The sequence below is a fragment of the Podarcis muralis genome, chromosome 13 (assembly GCF_964188315.1).
Source record: "Podarcis muralis chromosome 13, rPodMur119.hap1.1, whole genome shotgun sequence".
Classification (NCBI taxonomy): Eukaryota; Metazoa; Chordata; class Lepidosauria; order Squamata; family Lacertidae; genus Podarcis; species Podarcis muralis.
Window position 1 is genome coordinate 36,241,411 of NC_135667.1, and position 16,976 is coordinate 36,258,386.

Sequence of the window (16,976 nt, forward strand, 5' to 3'; positions counted from 1 at the left end):
AACCCAAGAGTGAGAGTGCAAAGAATCACAGCTAAGCAGTGGAACATGGGTAGAAGCCGAGTGGAGGTGAAATGGCAAGCTGGGCTCAACCAGGTGGGACTCCTGGCTCCGAAAAACCTCGCAAGGTCCAAGCGTTCGAGCCAGGAGCCCAACACCTAACCAGCTTGCTTGCCCAAGGTCGGCAGCCCAGGTGGACCCTGCACAGAGACCATATGGACTAGGAACCTGACTCTGTTAAGTTACCACCCTTTGGCACATGCTGTTAGCAAGGGGTGAAAGTGGTAGGTTTGGGCCAGGGGGTGGGATAGCCCTTGGCCCCTTGACATGTAAATGAAAAAAGGCCCTCCAGATGTAACCCCCAGAGGAGGAGGAGGGCACTGGGTCTGCAAGGTGGCACAGCACAAGAGAGAGCGGCAAGCGAGGACCATCTGCGCCGGCAGTGATCTGGCAACGTGAACACTCGACTTTATCAAAGGCCTTCACAGCTGTGGTGCAAAAAGGGACTCCAAACAAAATCACACACACAAAAATCACACGCGTTATATTGGGCGGATTCCAAACTAAAAAAAGAAAAGACACAAGAGACAAGCCGGCGCCTGGGCGCTGGGCGTTTCAATATTGCAGCAGCGCCCTCTGGCGCCACCCAGGGCAGCAGGAGAAACCAGAAGGGGACCCCTGCCTCCCTCGCGTGGCCTGGCAGTTGGAGCTGGCAACCGAAAGCAACAAACGGGAGTTCCGGCAAGAGAGGGCAAGTGGCGGCGGCCGTTACGGCTTCTTCAGCTTGCCTTCCTTCACCAATCGGTCGTTGAGCTGGCACAGCTGCCGGAGGAAGCCATCGTTGGGGCCGATCTCCCGCTTCTGCCGGACAATGCTGACGGCACTCTTGACATCCATGTTCTGCCGCAGCATGAGGTAAGCGATGACCAGCGTCGGCGAGCGGCTGTAGCCTTCGCGGCAGTGGACAAACACCCGGCCTAGGAGGGGAAGAAGAAGAGTTTGGATTTGATATCCCGCTTTATCACTACCCGAAGGAGTCTCAAAGCGGCTAACATTCTCCTTTCCCTCCCCCCCCCACAACAAACACTCTGTGAGGTGAGTGGGGCTGAGAGACTTCAGAGAAGTGTGACTGGCCCAAGGTCACCCAGCAGCTGCATGTGGAGGAGCGGAGACGCGAACCCAGTTCACCAGATTACAAATCTACAGTGGTACCTCGGGTTAAGTACTTAATTCGTTCTGGAGGTCCGTTCTTAACCTGAAACTGTTCTTAACCTGAAGCACCACTTTAGCTAATGGGGCCTCCTGCTGCTGCCGTGCCGCCGGAGCCCGATTTCTGTTCTTATCCTGAAGCAAAGTTCTTAACCTGAAGCACTATTTCTGGGTTAGAGGAGTCTGTAACCTGAAGCGTATGTAACCTGAAGCGTATGTAACCTGAGGTACCACTGTATTGCTCTTAACCACTACATCACACTGGCAGGGAAGAAGAGAAAAGCCGGTGTAGTCGCGATATGTGACAACTGGGGGCTCATGGAAGCTATATGCAAGTGTGTGTGTGTGTGTGTGTGTGTGTGTGTGTAAAATGGAGTCCTTATGCTAAGGGGGAACACACAGAATCACAGAATTGTAGAGTTCGAAGGGGCCACGAGAATCATCTAGTCGCACCTGCTGCAATGCAGGAATCTTTTGACCCAATGTGGGGCTCAAACCCATGTCCCTAAGATTAAAGGTAAAGGTACCCCTGCCCGTACGGGCCAGTCTTGACAGACTCTAGGGTTGTGCGCCCATCTCACTCAAGAGGCCGGGGGCCAGCGCTGTCCAGAGACACTTCCGGGTCACGTGGCCAGTGTGACAAAGCTGCATCTGGCGAGCCAGCGCAGCACACGGAACGCCGTTTACCTTCCCACTAGTAAGCGGTCCCTATTTATCTACTTGCACCCGGGGGTGCTTTCGAACTGCTAGGTTGGCAGGCGCTGGGACCGAGCAACGGGAGCACACCCCGCCACGAAGATTAGCAGGCTGCAAAAGAAAATGGGGTCAGGAGAGACAGAAGAGAGATTCTGAAGGGAGAAGGTGACAATCTGCCACCCACCATTTTGATAGGGTATCAGAGGAAGCTGTCTTACTCCAAGTCCTACCATTGGTCCATAGAGTGCAGTACTGTCTATCTCCATTGGCTGCTGTGGGCAGGTTGGACACAGAGGAACCACCTGAGAAACCCCCAAGGGAAGAAGGCTCAGAGCCCGGGGTGTGGTGGTGGGATGACCATGAGTGGTCAGAGGGCGCAGGCTGGGAGGAGGAGGTGTCAGAAGCTGGAGAGGAAACAGGGCTTAGTGAGAAGGGAGAGTTTGTGGCAGAGAGAAGTCCAGAAGCAGAAGGAGAGTGGGAGGAGGGAGGCCAAGAGGCAGAGATGAGTCAGGCTGGTGGAGAGTCATGGGGGTCTCAACCCCTCACTTTTCATTAATTCAGACAGGATTTAGGACGTCTTAAACAGGGACATTCATAAATGATGTGTAATCTCCAGGACAGGAATAAAGGTAAAGGGACCCCTGACCATTAGGTCCAGTCGTGGATGACTCTGGGGTTGTGGCGCTCATCTCGCTTTATTGGCCGAGGGAGCCGGTGTACAGCTTCCGGGTCATGTGGCCAGCATGACTAAGCCGCTTCTGGCGAACCAGAGCAGCGCACAGAAACGCCGTTTACCTTCCCGCCGGAGCGGTACCTATTTATCTACTTGCACTTTGACGTGCTCTTGAACTGCTAGGTTGGCAGTAGCAGGGACCGAGCAACTGGAGCTCACCCCGTCGCGGGGATTCGAACCGCCGACCTTCTGATCGGCAAGTCCTAGGCTCTGTGGTTTAACCCACAGTGCCACCCACGTCCCTTTCAGGACAGGAATACAGGATAAAACCTGATGATGAACTGAGATTGGGATAGGTTTTCCTCATTACAAGAAGGTGCTAGGATTGTTTGGCTTTGGGGGAAGAAAGGAAAAAAAGCAGCCGCGCTCGGCCAGGTTCGTGAATTTACATATTAACTTTTCTATTTATACTTTTTCTTTTCTTTTTTGCAAGCTGCTCTGGGTTCTCGCTGCGGAAGAGCAGAATAGCAACGCTTAAATAGCAAGAACAAATGACAAGAATTCCAACACTCCAGGGAACTCTCACTCGCCCACAGAGTCCAACTGGCTTTCTTTGTTCGGGAAACAAAATCTCCTTCGAGGTGCGGGAAAGGGACAAACTGTCCAGGCTGTCGCTATTTTCGGGTGGGATCCAGTTACGAAATTGCCCGAAGAGGAGGGCTTTAGGAGCTTTGCCTCCGGGGGAACGAGAGCAAAGCCACATGTGGGCCGCATAGGAAGACGTTAAGCCACAAAAAGGGGGGTTGGACTAGATGACCGTCGAGTTCCCTTCCAACTCTACAATTATGAGATTCTGTGAGTCTTGTGTCCCCTTGAAGACTATGATGGCATAAATCTTTCCTGGAAACTAGCTCACAAAAGCTTATGCCACAAGCCAGCCCCCCCCCCCCCCATTCTGGTTCCCTCCAGATTCTCACATTGTTTCAGAAAGCAAAAAGGTTGTTAGATTCGCTTTAAAATGTGAACACAAACAAATTTATAACCCAGGGGCCAGCAAATTTTTTCAGCAGGGAGCCGGTCCACTGTCCCTCAGACCTTGTGGGGGGCGGGACTATATTTTGGGGGGTGGGGAACGAACAAATTCCTATGCCCCACAAATAACCCAGAGATGCACTTTAAATAAAAGGGCACATTCTACTCATGTAAAAACATACTGATTCCTAGACCGTCCGCGGGCCAGATTTAGAAGGCGATTGGGCCGGATTCGGCCCCCAGGCCTTAGTTTGCCTACCCATGGTCTAGCTCAAACCTAACAGGGAGAAAGGAATGCCGAAGGTTAGCAGATGCCAGTGCCAGTTTGGAATAACTCTGTATGTAGAGGAGGTGCCCACTAAGCTGCCCGGGGACTTGAAAACAGCTGCGCCGCGGATTCAAAATATGAATGAATCAGCAACAGCAGATTTAAACAGGCTGTCAAACCACAAGCAGGTGAAAGCCAAGGCCCGACTTTGCACTTCGAAAGAACCTAAGAGGGCCTTCACGGTAGTGGAGCCCGCCCTGTGGAACACCCTCCCATCAGATGTCAAATAAATAAACAACTATCTGACTTATCGTAGACATCTGAAGGCAACTCCATTTAGGGAAGATTTTAATGTTTGATGTTTTAAATATTCTGTTGAGACCTGGCTAGAGTGGCTGGAGAAACCTAGCCAGATGGGCAGGATATAAATAATAAATTATTAATTGATGATGATGATGATGATCAAGCAGCCAATGGCCCATTGAGTCCAGAGTACTGGTATAAGCCAGATACTTATATGGGAAGCCGTGAAGCAGGATTTGAGCAGAAGGGTTGTCTCCCCTCCTGTGGTTTCCAGCGATTGTCATTCAGAAGCAGCGTTGCTGCTCCCGCCCGCACAACCCAGCTCAAATATATAAAAGCACAGAATCCACCATCAATCTGAAAGCGATCCTTAGCCAGCAGACAAAAGCTGTCCTCTCAGCGAGAATAATGGGGTATACTTTACATGTTTCTCCTGCTAATCCTCCCACGCTACCGCTGATTCCCTTCAATTCATGTCCCTTAAATTCCGCACAAACACACACATACCGTATTTTGTGCTCTATAAGACTCACTTTTTCCCTCCTAAAAAGTATGAGGAAATGTGTGTGCATCTTACGGAGCAAATGCAGGCTGCGCAGCTATCCCAGAAGCCAGAACAGTAAGAGGGATCGCTGCGCAGCGATCCCTCTTGCTGTTCTGGCTTCTGAGATTCAGAATATTTTTGTTCTTGTTTTTCTCCTCCAAAAACTAGGTGCGTCTTGTGGTCTGGTGCGCCTTATAGAGCGAAAAATACGGTACATCCTGGAGATGAGAATGATCACAAAAATCCAGATTGACAAGGGACTAAGAGGCCACTGATCCAGACCAGCCATTCCCAAACTGGTGTCCTCCTGCTGTTTTTAGACTTACAACTCCCTGATGCAGCAAGCAGGACACCGGATTGGTTCAGACTCTCCAGCCCGCCCTCCTTTGCGCTCAAGGCTACCATGCAACGCAAAGAGCAACCAAATGCATCTGTAAGCAGAGGACAGGGAAATAGCAAGGGGAGGCCATGGTGCAGCTTGGCCCGCAGAACACAGCAGAATGCAGTTCAGCAGGACAAGCAGTCCATTCCCATAGCGGAGGAACAGGTTCTTGCAGCTGCGACATGTGACACTCTTACCATCTTTCTGTGCCAACGCCTTCTCGATGAAATCGGCGGCTTCCTCAAAGTAGCGGCTGAGGTTGAACTCCTGGGTGTCGTTGGCCTTGATGCCGTGATAAGTGATGCCTGTGCCTTCGTAGAACTCGGCATTGGTGTTCACGTGCATGAAAGACTTGCCTTCTGCCGCGTTCAGGATGTGGGTGATGCCCAGGCGTTGCAGGCGCATAACATTCTTGGCTATGAACCTGTAACGGGAAGATTGAGTCATGTCGTGTGTGTGTGATTATTATTACACTTTGTTTTACATTTTAGAACATTCGCTTAAAGAACCTTAAAATATCAATGACTTCCCTTCCTCTCTTTCCACAGTTCATTTTGCACAACATAAATACCTGCGTATTTTATACAAGCTAACCATTCGGTATTCCATTATTACATCCATCAAAACTTATTGACACTGTTGAATTTATTTTAATGCTGCCAGTGTTTTCAAACAAACAAAATTGTCCTCCATATATTCAAATAAACATTTCCCAATCTTCTGTAAATGTATGCTCTTCTTGTTCTTTTATCTATATATGTTAGGTCCGTAAGCTGCACATGTTCCATCAGTTTAAGTTGCCAATATTCTTTAGTCGGGACTTCGCTCGTTTTTCATTTTTGGGTTAACGAAACATGAGCCGCAGTAGTGGCATACATAAATAACCTTTTCTGACACCTGGGAATTTCCATCTGAGTTACCTCCAACAAAAAGGACTCTGGGGTTTTTGGGGGTTTGTTTTTTTAAAAAAGTATTTTTGTAAAATAGGCAGGGATTTATGCTATGTAAAGGGATACAGGTGGCGCTGTGCATTAAACCACAGAGCCTAGGACTTGCCGATCAGAATGTCGGCGGTTCGAATCCCCGCAACAGGGTGAGCTCCCATTGCTTGGTCCCTGCTCCTGCCCACCTAGCAGTTCAAAAGCACATCAAAGTGCAAGTAGATAAATAGGTACCACTCCAGCGGGAAGGTAAACAACGTTTCGTGTGCTACTCTGGTTCGCCAGAAGCGGCTTAGTCATGCTGGCCACATGACCCAGAAACTGTACGCCAGCTCCCTTAGCCAATAAAGCGAGACGAGCGCCGCAACCCCAGAGTCAGTCACGACTGGACGTAATGGTCAGGGGTCCCTTAACCTTTACCAACCGTTTGAACTGAGCCATTGGCCTGTCTAAAAGGTCTTGATCCACAAACCCCATAGAGGACAACACACAATTTTTGTGCTGAAAGCAACAGTTCTGGAGAAGGGCGGCCGGGGGGGGGGGAGAAGAGACCTTTCTTGCCCATCCCCAGAGAGGGCCACAAACTCCTGCCTACTCTAAATCTGGAGCTCATCCTAGCAAGTCTTGTAACATTACTCCAGCCGCTAGATCAACATTACCCTCTGCAGAATATTACACTAGCAAAGAGAGAGACTGCTTGTCACCAGTGAGAGAAATGTCAGAAACCTCTTGGTGTAAAAGACTGGCTTAGAAAATTCAGATCTGTGGCTGAGGAGAATAGGTTCCTCAACCAATACATTGTGAACACACACAAAAAGCCAAGGTAGCCCATGAATTATAGAAATCTATTAGACAAACAAAACTTTGAAATGATTTTTTTAAAAAAATTGATCAGAGCCCAGTGGCCAATAGATTCATCTTCATATGCAAAGGCCCTGAACAAAGTGGATATAAAAATCAATTAAAATAAAATAACATGTGCAGTTGCATGAAACAAATATTTCCCCAAAGCCAATTATCTGCAGCCAGATGAGTTTCGACTAATCCATCTTCTTTAGTGTCAGATAAAGAATGCCAAACACCAGCAAGAGCAGGAACCCAGAAGGTATAATCATATTTAGGATGGGCCACGATTGCAACGGCAAAAATCCAAAGCATTAGATGTAATAATAATAATAATAATAATAATAATAATAATAATAATTTATTATTTGTACCCCGCCCATCTGGCTGGGTTTCCCCAGCCACTCTGTGCGGCTTCCACAGAGACCAAAAATACACTAAAATGTCACACATTAAAAACTTCCCTGAACAGGGCTGCCTTAAGATGTCAGGTAGTTGTTTATCGCTTTGACATCTGATGGGAGGGCGTTCCACAGGGTGGGCGCCACTACCGAGAAGGCCCTCTGCCTGGTTCCCTGTAGCTTTGCTTCTCGCAATGAGGGAACTGCCAGAAGGCCCTCAGAGCTGGACCTCAGCGTATCCGGGCAGAACGATGGGGGTGGAGACGCTCCTTCAGGTATACTGGGCCGAGGCCGTTTAGGGCTTTAAAGGTCAGCACCAACACTTTGAATTGTGCTCGGGAACATACTGGGAGCCAATGTAGGTCTTTCAAGACCGTTGTTCTGTGGTCTCGGCGGCCGCCCCCAGTCACCAGTCTAGCTGCCACATTCTGGATTAGTTGTAGTTTCCGGGTCACCTTCAAAGGTAGCCCCACGTAGAGCGCATTGCAGTAGTCCAAGCGGGAGATAACCAGAGCATGCCCCACTCTGGCAAGACAGTCCGCGGGCAGGTAGGGTCTCAGCCTGCGTAGACCTTGTAGTCTTCAAAAAGCAGCATTGGTCCACCCCCAGAATCCCAAAAGCTTGTTTTCACACAGAATCATATAATTTACGAGGGTCGTGTAGTCCACTCCCCCTGCAATGCAGGGATCTTTCACCCAACATGGGGTTTGAACCCACAACCCTGAGATTAAGAGCCTCAAGCTCTACTGACTGTGCTATCTCCCAGGTGTAAAATACCATTGTGTGGTTTACAGCAGCCCTGAGATGTAGTGTGGTATTAAACCTCTACTGCAGGACTCAGCTACGTTAGTATTTTTTAATGCATTATAACACTGTGACATCAGACGGGGCTGTAGAGTTTGATCCTTCGGCAACATGAATTCCTGTTATGAGCTTTACAACTCCTTTCCCTGAAATGTTTTTTTTTTTATGTGTCTAGATCCAGCCACAGGCTCAGCCGAAGCTGAGAGAATGAAGTAACACTGCAATGTTGTCCCTTGAGCTTATCTCTCAACATTGTAGGTTGGGCTGAGAGTCTACAGTGGTACCTCGGGTTAAGAACTTAATTTGTTCCGGAGGTCTGTTCTTAACCTGAAACTGTTCTTAACCTGAAGCACCACTTTAGCTAATGGGGCCTCCTGCTGCCGCCACGCCGCCGGAGCACGATTTCTGTTCTCATCCGGAGGTAAAGTTTTCAACCCAAGGTAATATTTCTGGGTTAGCGGAGTCTGTAACCTGAAGCGTATGTAACCTGAAGCGTATGTAACCCGAGGCACCACTGTAACAATCGTAATTTCTTACTTATTTATAGCATTTTTGTTTCCTTTGTGTAGATTCAACCATAGTTTGTACATCATTATTATTTTAACATAGGGACAGATGAGGCTCATCAACCTGAGAAGGTAGCCCATCTAGGAGGAGGAAAACTCTGATCCTAAACCTCTGCTGCTTTGTGGGATGTTTTCAGGAACAGAAAAGGCTGAGGTGTAAACCCTACACAAATCTGGAGAAGAAGAAGAAGAAGAAGAAGAAGAAGAAGAAGAAGAAGAAGAAGAAGAAGAAGAAGAAGAAGAAGAAGAAGCAGCGGCGGCGGAGGAGGAGTTTGGATTTGATATCCCGCCTTTCACTCCCCTTCAGGAGTCTCAAAGCGGCTAACATTCTCTTTTCCCTTCCTCCCCCACAACAAACACTCTGTGAGGTGAGTGGGGCTGAGAGACTTCAGAGAAGTGTGACTGGCCCAAGGTCACCCAGCAGCTGCAGGTGGAGGAGCGGGGAATCGAACCCGGTTCCCCAGATTACGAGACTACCGCTCTTAACCACTACACCACACTGGCTCTTTAGAGTCTTTAAGATGGTTGGATGGCGCCTTGTACGCCTCATTCCAGCAACTCCTGCAGGCAAACATACTGCTCTGCTTTCCTTTGGACCACATCAGCGAGGCTGATAGGGGGTTCTTATCATCTGGGCAGCCCAGGACCTCCCTACACACTGACTAGGCTTGTGCCCCAGAGGCACACTCCATGGTCTCTCGAGACAGACGGATGCCAACAATTTTAAGGGGGAGTTCCACAACAGAGGTGGGGATCCTGAAGTTTTCGGGAAATGCTCCCCACCCCAATCTACAGAGGGGGAAACTGCTGGAGGATGTGGCCCTCTTTACAAACAGGATTTGCAAATGGTCCCCTGAACGAGTTAATACTTTTCAATAGTTCACGACATGGCGTGGGGGGGGGGGGAGACGAAGAGGAGGGGTTGTGTTGCTCAAGGATAATGACATCTCAGGTCCACGACATCCTCACCCCACCCCACGCATAGCAATGGGTGTGCTATCAGCAGCAGGAGAAGGGAAACAGCACTTCATTCTCCAAGCATGCTGGGAAATTGCAATATCCCTGCAAAAGAAAAGAACTTGCGTATTGCAGGAACAAGGATGAGAATCAGAAGAATTCTTATTTGCATCAGTCACTAGCCATAGCAATAAAGGAAAAGAAAATGTACTGAAGATAGAGGTAAAAACTTAACTATACAAAATACAAAAGGGACGCGGATGGCGCTGTGGGTTAAACCACAGAGCCTAGGACTTGCCGATCAGAAGGTCGCCGGTTCGAATCCCCGCGACAGGGTGAGCTCTCGTTGGTCGGTCCCTGCTGCTGCCAACCTAGCAGTTCAAGAGCACGTCAAAGTGCAAGTAGATAAATAGGTACCGCTCCAGCGGGAAGGTAAACGGCGTTTCCGTGCACTGCTCTGGTTCACCAGAAGCGGCTTAATCATGCTGGCCACATGACCCAGAAGTTGTACGCTAGCTCCCTCGGCCAATAAAGCGAGATGAGCGCCGCAACCTACAGTCGGTCACGACTGGACCTAATGGTCAGGGGTCCCTTTACCTTTATACAAAATACATTTGGGAGGTTTACGTCAATAATCAAGTAACAATGCACGAACAAGTGTGTGGCAGCAGTGCATCTATTGCACAAAAACAAAAGGGCCTGAGAAGACCCTTTGGGTTGTTCCTTAGGACCTTACGTAGGAGCAAAAGTGTTGAGGCATCCTCAATTACACCTTCATCTAACCTTCAGATTTTAATTAACACTCCTTGCTCCTGTCTTCCCTGGACCGTTTACCTATTTTTTCTTTCCTTTTTCTTTTTGCAGACGCTGCAATTCTGCATCCTGAATTTCTAGTTCAGAGCAGCCTGACCTTTTACTTCGACTTGTATTAAAATGCACAGAGTTCATTGGTGCCCTGCTTAGTTAGCACTCCTGTATCAATGAACTTGTCAGCATTTGTACCAATCAATGTCTTCTTCAAACTTCTTCTTCAATGACTTAAAAAACAACAACAAACATTTCTTCCTGATTTTAAATTCATAAAGATAGAGGAAACTGGATCTGCACTACTGAGAATCGCCAATGTATTTCATCAAATTCTCTCTTCTCTTAACTGAGAGACAGTGGTCCACCACTGGGCTGAAAGGCCGGGGTTCAAGTTCCTTCCTCTGCCAAGTTCTCACTGTGTGAGCTTAGGAAAATCAACAAGGTCACCTCAAATGTAAATCTAACTCACAGACATCATGCCAAAGAATAGTTAACCATGGTTTGGAGCAATGTTTGACTTGACAAACCATGGTTTTCAACCCTACCAGCAAACCATAATCAGAAACCATGGTCTGGAGTTTTTTTATTAATAAAGTTTCTATACAGTGGTACCTTGGAAGTCGAACGGAATCCGTTCCGGAAGTCCGTTCAACTTCCAAAACATTCGGAAACCAAGGCACGGCTTCCGATTAGCTGCAGGAAGCTCCTGCAGCCAATCAGAAGCTGCAGAAGTTGTGTCGGATGTTCGGGTTCCAAAGAACATTTGAAAACTGGAACAATCACTTCCGGTTTTCGATTGTTCGGGAGCCGAAACGTACATACCAAGGCGTACGAGTTCCGAGGTATGACTGTACTGCCCTTCATCTAAAGATCACAAAGCAGTTTACAATATAAAAACACAAAAATGCATACCACCATAACAAACAAAAACACCTCCCTCCAGTTTAAAATGCCATAGATTGCTTAATTAGCCAAAGGCCTGGAAAAAGATGCCAATCGTGTTTTGCATGTTGTCAGACTCAACAAACCAAAGGGCTGTTGATCTGCCTCGAGGCTGATGCAACAAGAAACTGGAATACTGATCAAGATGATCACGGAAAACAGGCAAGTAGTCTAAAAATGGTTTGCTTGTACTTTTCCATGCTCAAACCAGGGTTTGGATTATTACCGTATTTTTTGCCCCATAAGACGCACCAGCCCATAGGACGCACCAAGTTTTTTTGGGGGGAAATAAAGGAAAAAAATTATTCCCCCCCCCAGGCGCTTGCGGGGCTGGCGGCGGGGAGAAGCACGTGTCTCCCCACCGTCAGCCTCCAAACCACATCGGGAGACAGCGGGATGGCGGTGCACACCGACCCCTCTCGCTCTCCAGGCTTCAGCGAAAGCCTGCATTCGCCCCATAGGACGCACACACATTTCCCCTTCATTTTTGGAGGGGGAAAAGTGCGTCCTATAGGGCGAAAAATACAGTAACTACAGTTAGCGGTATGCAAACCACGGTTGGGCATGGTGTCGGGTTATTGTTAGAAAGACACAAAACATTTTGAAGTGCTTTGGAAATTAAAAGAGCAATGTAAAATCGTAAGTGGCAACTATGTCCTGAGGGTACCAGGATTTAAGAGCACGTGAACTTAAAAGTATCTGCCTACCCACGGCTTCCAACACTGCGCAGCCATTATGACCTCTGGGTCTTTGCTGGGGTGGGGAGCCTGTGACCCCAAAATATTGGTTGACTCCAGCTGGACCCCAATCTGGAGGGCCTCGCACCCTATGTGCTCACAGAAAGGGATTAATATCCTGATTGGCATAAAGGTACACAGCGCCAGCAGAGGAAGACTTTCCTTCTTTTCCAGCCACAACCGCCAACACCTCAAGGTAATTACAGGATCTTTAGGGATAATCAATCCCTATTAAAGTAGAAGCTTGGCAAGTAGAAGCCTGAAGGGGGCAAGCTGGTGCCAAGGGCAATTTCCCAAATCGGGCACCTAGTGACGTTAATCATTCCCCCCTGGACACTGCATGGGCTGGCGCTGCCAGAGTTAAGTGGACGAAAGCCCATTGACATCGATGGGCTTAGAAATGCTGACTCTGCAAAGGAGAGGTTTGCTGTCTCACAATAGGGACAGGTCTTCCTTCTGGTCAATTACAGTTATGCTTCCTACAGCTGGCATAAGTGGCAATGGCCGGAGTGTTAGAAACTCATATATAAGCTTGCAAAAACGGAACTCCACAGCGTCACCTGGTGTCACAGAGTTATAATGCCTATATACGACGCATATAAAGTGCTTTTTCTTTGCCGATGTAAGCTGAGTCCGATGTCTGAAATAATGATGGAGCTGTGTAGAGGCATTGGCTGGCTTCACAGTTTTTCCCGCATTGTGATTTCTGCATAGCACGCACACACACACACACACACACACACACACCATGATTCGCGATATATTGCCAGGTCAAAAATTATGAAACCCGTATCGCAATATGGACTTCAAACTGGTTTTGCACAATATATTGATATATCTCCCAACCCAAAACGTATAAATCCATATGTACAAATCCTGTGTTCATATAAATATTGCCTGACATTTCTGGATGACAAGTCTAGGGCTAGGTTAGAGTTGATCTGTGGCTAAACCTGCGGCCTACGAGCTTCAGCAGCTCAGTCCAAAAGGTCCGCTTAATGTTTGGCGGTTCTTTATTTGAAGTTCCTGCATTGCAGGGAGTTGGGTGACCCTCAGGGTCCCTTCCAACGCCACAAATCTACGATTCGACGATGTTTGCCTCTGGTTGAACTGGAATAGGGCTACACATGGCCTTTTCACAAAGGTGATCCAGGCGCCATTCACAGGGCACCCCAGCAAGTACTATAAATGGAGGGCTAAACTGAGGCCTACGCCTGCAGCAGAACAAGGCGGGAAAGCTCTGATGTGAAGGAATGAGCAAGGGGGCAGCCATTTTGAAATGCAACCCCCTGCAATGTAAAAAGCTCCCTGACAGCAGAAGGATGGACAAGCAAAGCAAAGTTCTAGTCAGCCTCTTATCTGCTCTGCTGATTTTCTTCTTGTAACAAGTTTTTGTTTGGTTTAAAATAAAATAAAAATGTACGCGAGCATTCATATCCCTTTGCAATCTGAAGAATTACATTCCATCTTGTCACTTCAGGATTTTTCATCCCGCTGTATGGATAGATCCAGGCCTCAACTCATACCCTCCAACATTTCTCCAATGGAAATAGGGACGTCCAATAATAATAATATCAATAATGATGATGATTTATAGCCCACCCATCTGACTGGGTTGCCCCAGCCACTCTGGGCGGCTTCCAACCTATATAAAAATGAAATTTAAAAAACGAAACATAAAAAAAAAACTTCCTTATACAAGGCTGCCTTCTAAAGGTTGTATCCACTTGGCCTGGGGGGGGGGGTCGCATAACTCCATACCCTCCAACATTTCTCCGATAGAAATAGGGACGTCCTAAGGAAAATTGGGACATTCCAGGATCAAATCAGAAACTGGGGTGGCTTTTGTAAATCTGGGGCTGTCCCTGGAAAATAGGGACACCTGGAAGGTCTGCTAAACTTACAACAAGGGAAACCATGAGTCGTTTTCAGACTCCGGATTGCAAATATATAAAACTTGCCTTCTTACTACAGGAAGCCAGCTGGCCTAGAAAATGCCACGATGCTGTTTGGGTATTTACAGGTGACTTTATGGGGAAAGGCCAAAGCTCAGCACTTAAAGCGCACAAATGCAGCAGGTTCCAAAGACCAGCCCAAATTTTAAAAATCCCAAGAAGGAAGAATGAACAGCGAGCGGCTTCTCTTCCTGTAGCCAATGCCGGAGCACTTTCAGAGCATCACTGTTTTTGAGCGGGATTCAATCAGATGCCAGCAAATTTGGGCTGTGCAATTATGGTGGATCGGGAGGCCCTTGCACAGCAAACCCGCTTTCCCAAAGGATTGGACCTTTTGCAAATAATGAGAGGGGAAACGTACTTGCTTGACGCAACGCCAGCTGACCTTCCCACAAATAAATCAGAGGTCATTTGGAAGTGGCCCCGGTCAGTAAGAGAGAGAGAGAAAATACTGAGCTGGGCAGCCTAATTTTATGGCTGTGCCTTGCATATAAGCTCATGCGTTTCCAAATATGTAAGGCGGCGACACACCCAAACCTACTTGCTTTCTGGAAAAACCACGCCGCAAGGAAGGAAGATGGTGCTGGAAGAGGGTAAAAAGGGGGCTTATTTTAGGGCAGAAACAAGAAACCAACTCCCATCAGCCCCAGCCATCATTGCCAATGGTTAGGGATGAAGTCCAATTACAGCTGAGTTGTTGACTTGACTTGAAAGGTTGGGAGGCAGCATAGCTGAGTTGGTTACAGCATGGTGCTGATAACACCAAGGTTGCAGGTTCGATTCCTGTATGGGACAGCTGCGTTTTCCTACATTGCAGGGGGTTGAACTAGATGATCCTCAGGGTCCCTCTCAACTCTACAATTCTGTGATAGTAACATCTTACCAGTCTCTGCAGCCACAGCAGGCGCTGTGATTTTCCAGCAGTTTGGTTTCACCCCCCAAAAGGCACACTTCATTGTCTCTCGAAACAGACAGATGCCCTAAAGTTTCCTCTCCAGATACGTGCACAGAAAGACTGGGGCCAATTCCTACTCTATTAAAAGTGTTTAATGGGACCTGCAAATCTTTACCATCTTCCAAAAGTTAAGAGCAAAGAGCAGGTTGCAAAGCCCTGACGGAAGCCAAGGTACACGCCAGCCAAGAAAGCTTTCTCATACGATTTACAGATACGAGGAAGGCAGAAGTCAGGGTTTTTGAAACATCACTTGTAGAAACATCCCAGTGCTAAGTCCTAAGGAGATGTGGAGGCAGCCGCTAGTGCAACAAACAGAGTTTAACTTCCTGGAACAAGATGTCAAAATGGCTTACAAGCCGCCCAAACTATCACTGAAGTTTGGTTACTTGCACTCAACCTGTTCCAAAGATCTCTCCCTCCCTCTTCTCTCACGAAACGGAAGTAGACCTGTTTTTATTTGGCAGATTGTGGACTTGGTTTTACCCACCAGTTAATGTACAGGACTTCCCCCAAAGAATACTGGGAATTATTGTTTCTTAAGGATACTGGGAATTATGGCTCTGTGAGGGACAGTGGCGTAGCGTGGGGGGTGCAGGGAGGGCCGGCCGCACCGGGCGCAACATCTGGGGTTAGGGCAAATCCACAGGTTAGGGGGCGCAAATCCACGGGTTAGGGGGCGCAAATCCATGGGTTAGGGGGCGCAAATTACTTGCCTTGCCCCGGGTGCTGACAACCCACGCTACGCCACTGGTGAGGGAGGAGCTACAGTTACCAGGATTCTTGGCAGGGGTGTTTTAAATGTATGGTGTGTACACAGCCACAGAATACATTTCTCTCAACATGACATGACCAAATCTCAGGGTTGAACACATTGGCGCAAGCAGGATTTATGTCAGGGGTTCAGGATTTATTGGGGGGGGGGGCAGACAGGCCAGAGCCAAGCTATCTGTGATGTGATGGGTCAGTTAGTTCAGTATTTTTATTTATTTACTTGATGGCGGGGGGAGCTGCCCCCTTGGGTTGAACAGAAGGTCCAATCTTCAATCCCTGGCATTTTGAGTATCTGAAGGATTGCGGGAGATGGAAAAGGCTGAACCTGAAACCCTGGAGAGCTGCTGCCAGTCCGAGTAGACAATATGGGTGCAGATAAGACCAACAGCATATCAAATCAGCTTCATATATTTGTACGTAGCAAATTTAGCATCCCAGAGGTCTCTCGCCTCTCCTTTGCCCTCCATCGGTTTGGCAGGGGCCTGGGTTCCAATCACCTGCAGGCATTTGGACGAGCGGCAATCACTTGCCTTCCGTCCCCCAAACTTTAACATGGGAGCAGCAGCAGCCCTCCAACCCGGAGGGCAATGAACACTTAGCTGCCCCACAGCCCTAAGAAGAGGTTCAACTATACGCACGATGACGGCAACCAAACCTGTCAACTGTAATAAACACCACGCGAGGGAGGGGGGTGGAGGTCCCTAGCCCTGTCACTGGAATTAGGGACCTTCCCCTCCCCGCGGTGGGAGAAGGACTCATTCTCTGCCCCCCACCCCCACCAGCAACGTCCTCCCCGTTTTGCAGCCCACCTCGCCGTCCTCAACCTGACCCCCCCCCCCCGCCTCGTCCCAGTTTTCATCTTTCGCTCTTTCCCAGGCCTACAGACAGCTTCATGGATTGGGGTAGGGTGTTCTTGCTTCCCCCCCTCCACCAACCGGGGAGGGGAGCGCGGGGTGGGGTGGGGGTGGGGGGTTGAGGTTTGGGGGAGAAACTCACGCGTTGCCCACGTGGATGCGGGGCGCCACCTCGTTGCTGTGCGCGCTGGGGAGGCTGTAGCAGCCGCTGCCGTTGGCCAGCAGGTCGTTGAGCTCTTCCACCGAAATCTGGAACTCTGACATGGCTCGCTCGCCCCGCCGCTATGGGCAGGGCTGCCTCCCCGCTCCTTTCCCCGGGCCCGGCCTGATAGGAGGGGC

General features: G+C 48.7%; 1 protein-coding gene across 1 annotated transcript; it reads right to left on the reverse strand.

Annotated features, from left to right (window-relative positions):
• Positions 1–518: 518 nt before the first annotated feature.
• DUSP3 (dual specificity phosphatase 3) lies at positions 519–16,966 on the reverse strand. Its single transcript, XM_028702188.2, has 3 exons — positions 16,780–16,966; positions 5,302–5,528; positions 519–974 (listed from the first exon to the last, which is right to left on the reverse strand). The coding sequence occupies exons 1-3, from the start codon at positions 16,899–16,901 to the stop codon at positions 766–768; spliced, it is 558 nt and encodes a 185-aa protein (XP_028558021.1). The 5' UTR covers positions 16,902–16,966; the 3' UTR covers positions 519–765.
• Positions 16,967–16,976: the final 10 nt, after the last annotated feature.

What these genes read in the sequence shown, in the direction of transcription:
- DUSP3 (XM_028702188.2), bottom strand. Translation starts at nt 16,901, where the DNA reads ATGTCAGAGTTCCAGATTTCGGTGGAAGAGCTCAACGACCTGCTGGCC. An exon ending in CGCATCCACGTGGGCAACGC is followed by an intron (nt 5,529 to 16,779) that starts GTGAGTTTCTCC and finishes TTCCCGTTACAG; the next exon opens with GTTCATAGCCAAGAATGTTA. An exon ending in GGCGTTGGCACAGAAAGATG is followed by an intron (nt 975 to 5,301) that starts GTAAGAGTGTCA and finishes TTCCCCTCCTAG; the next exon opens with GCCGGGTGTTTGTCCACTGC.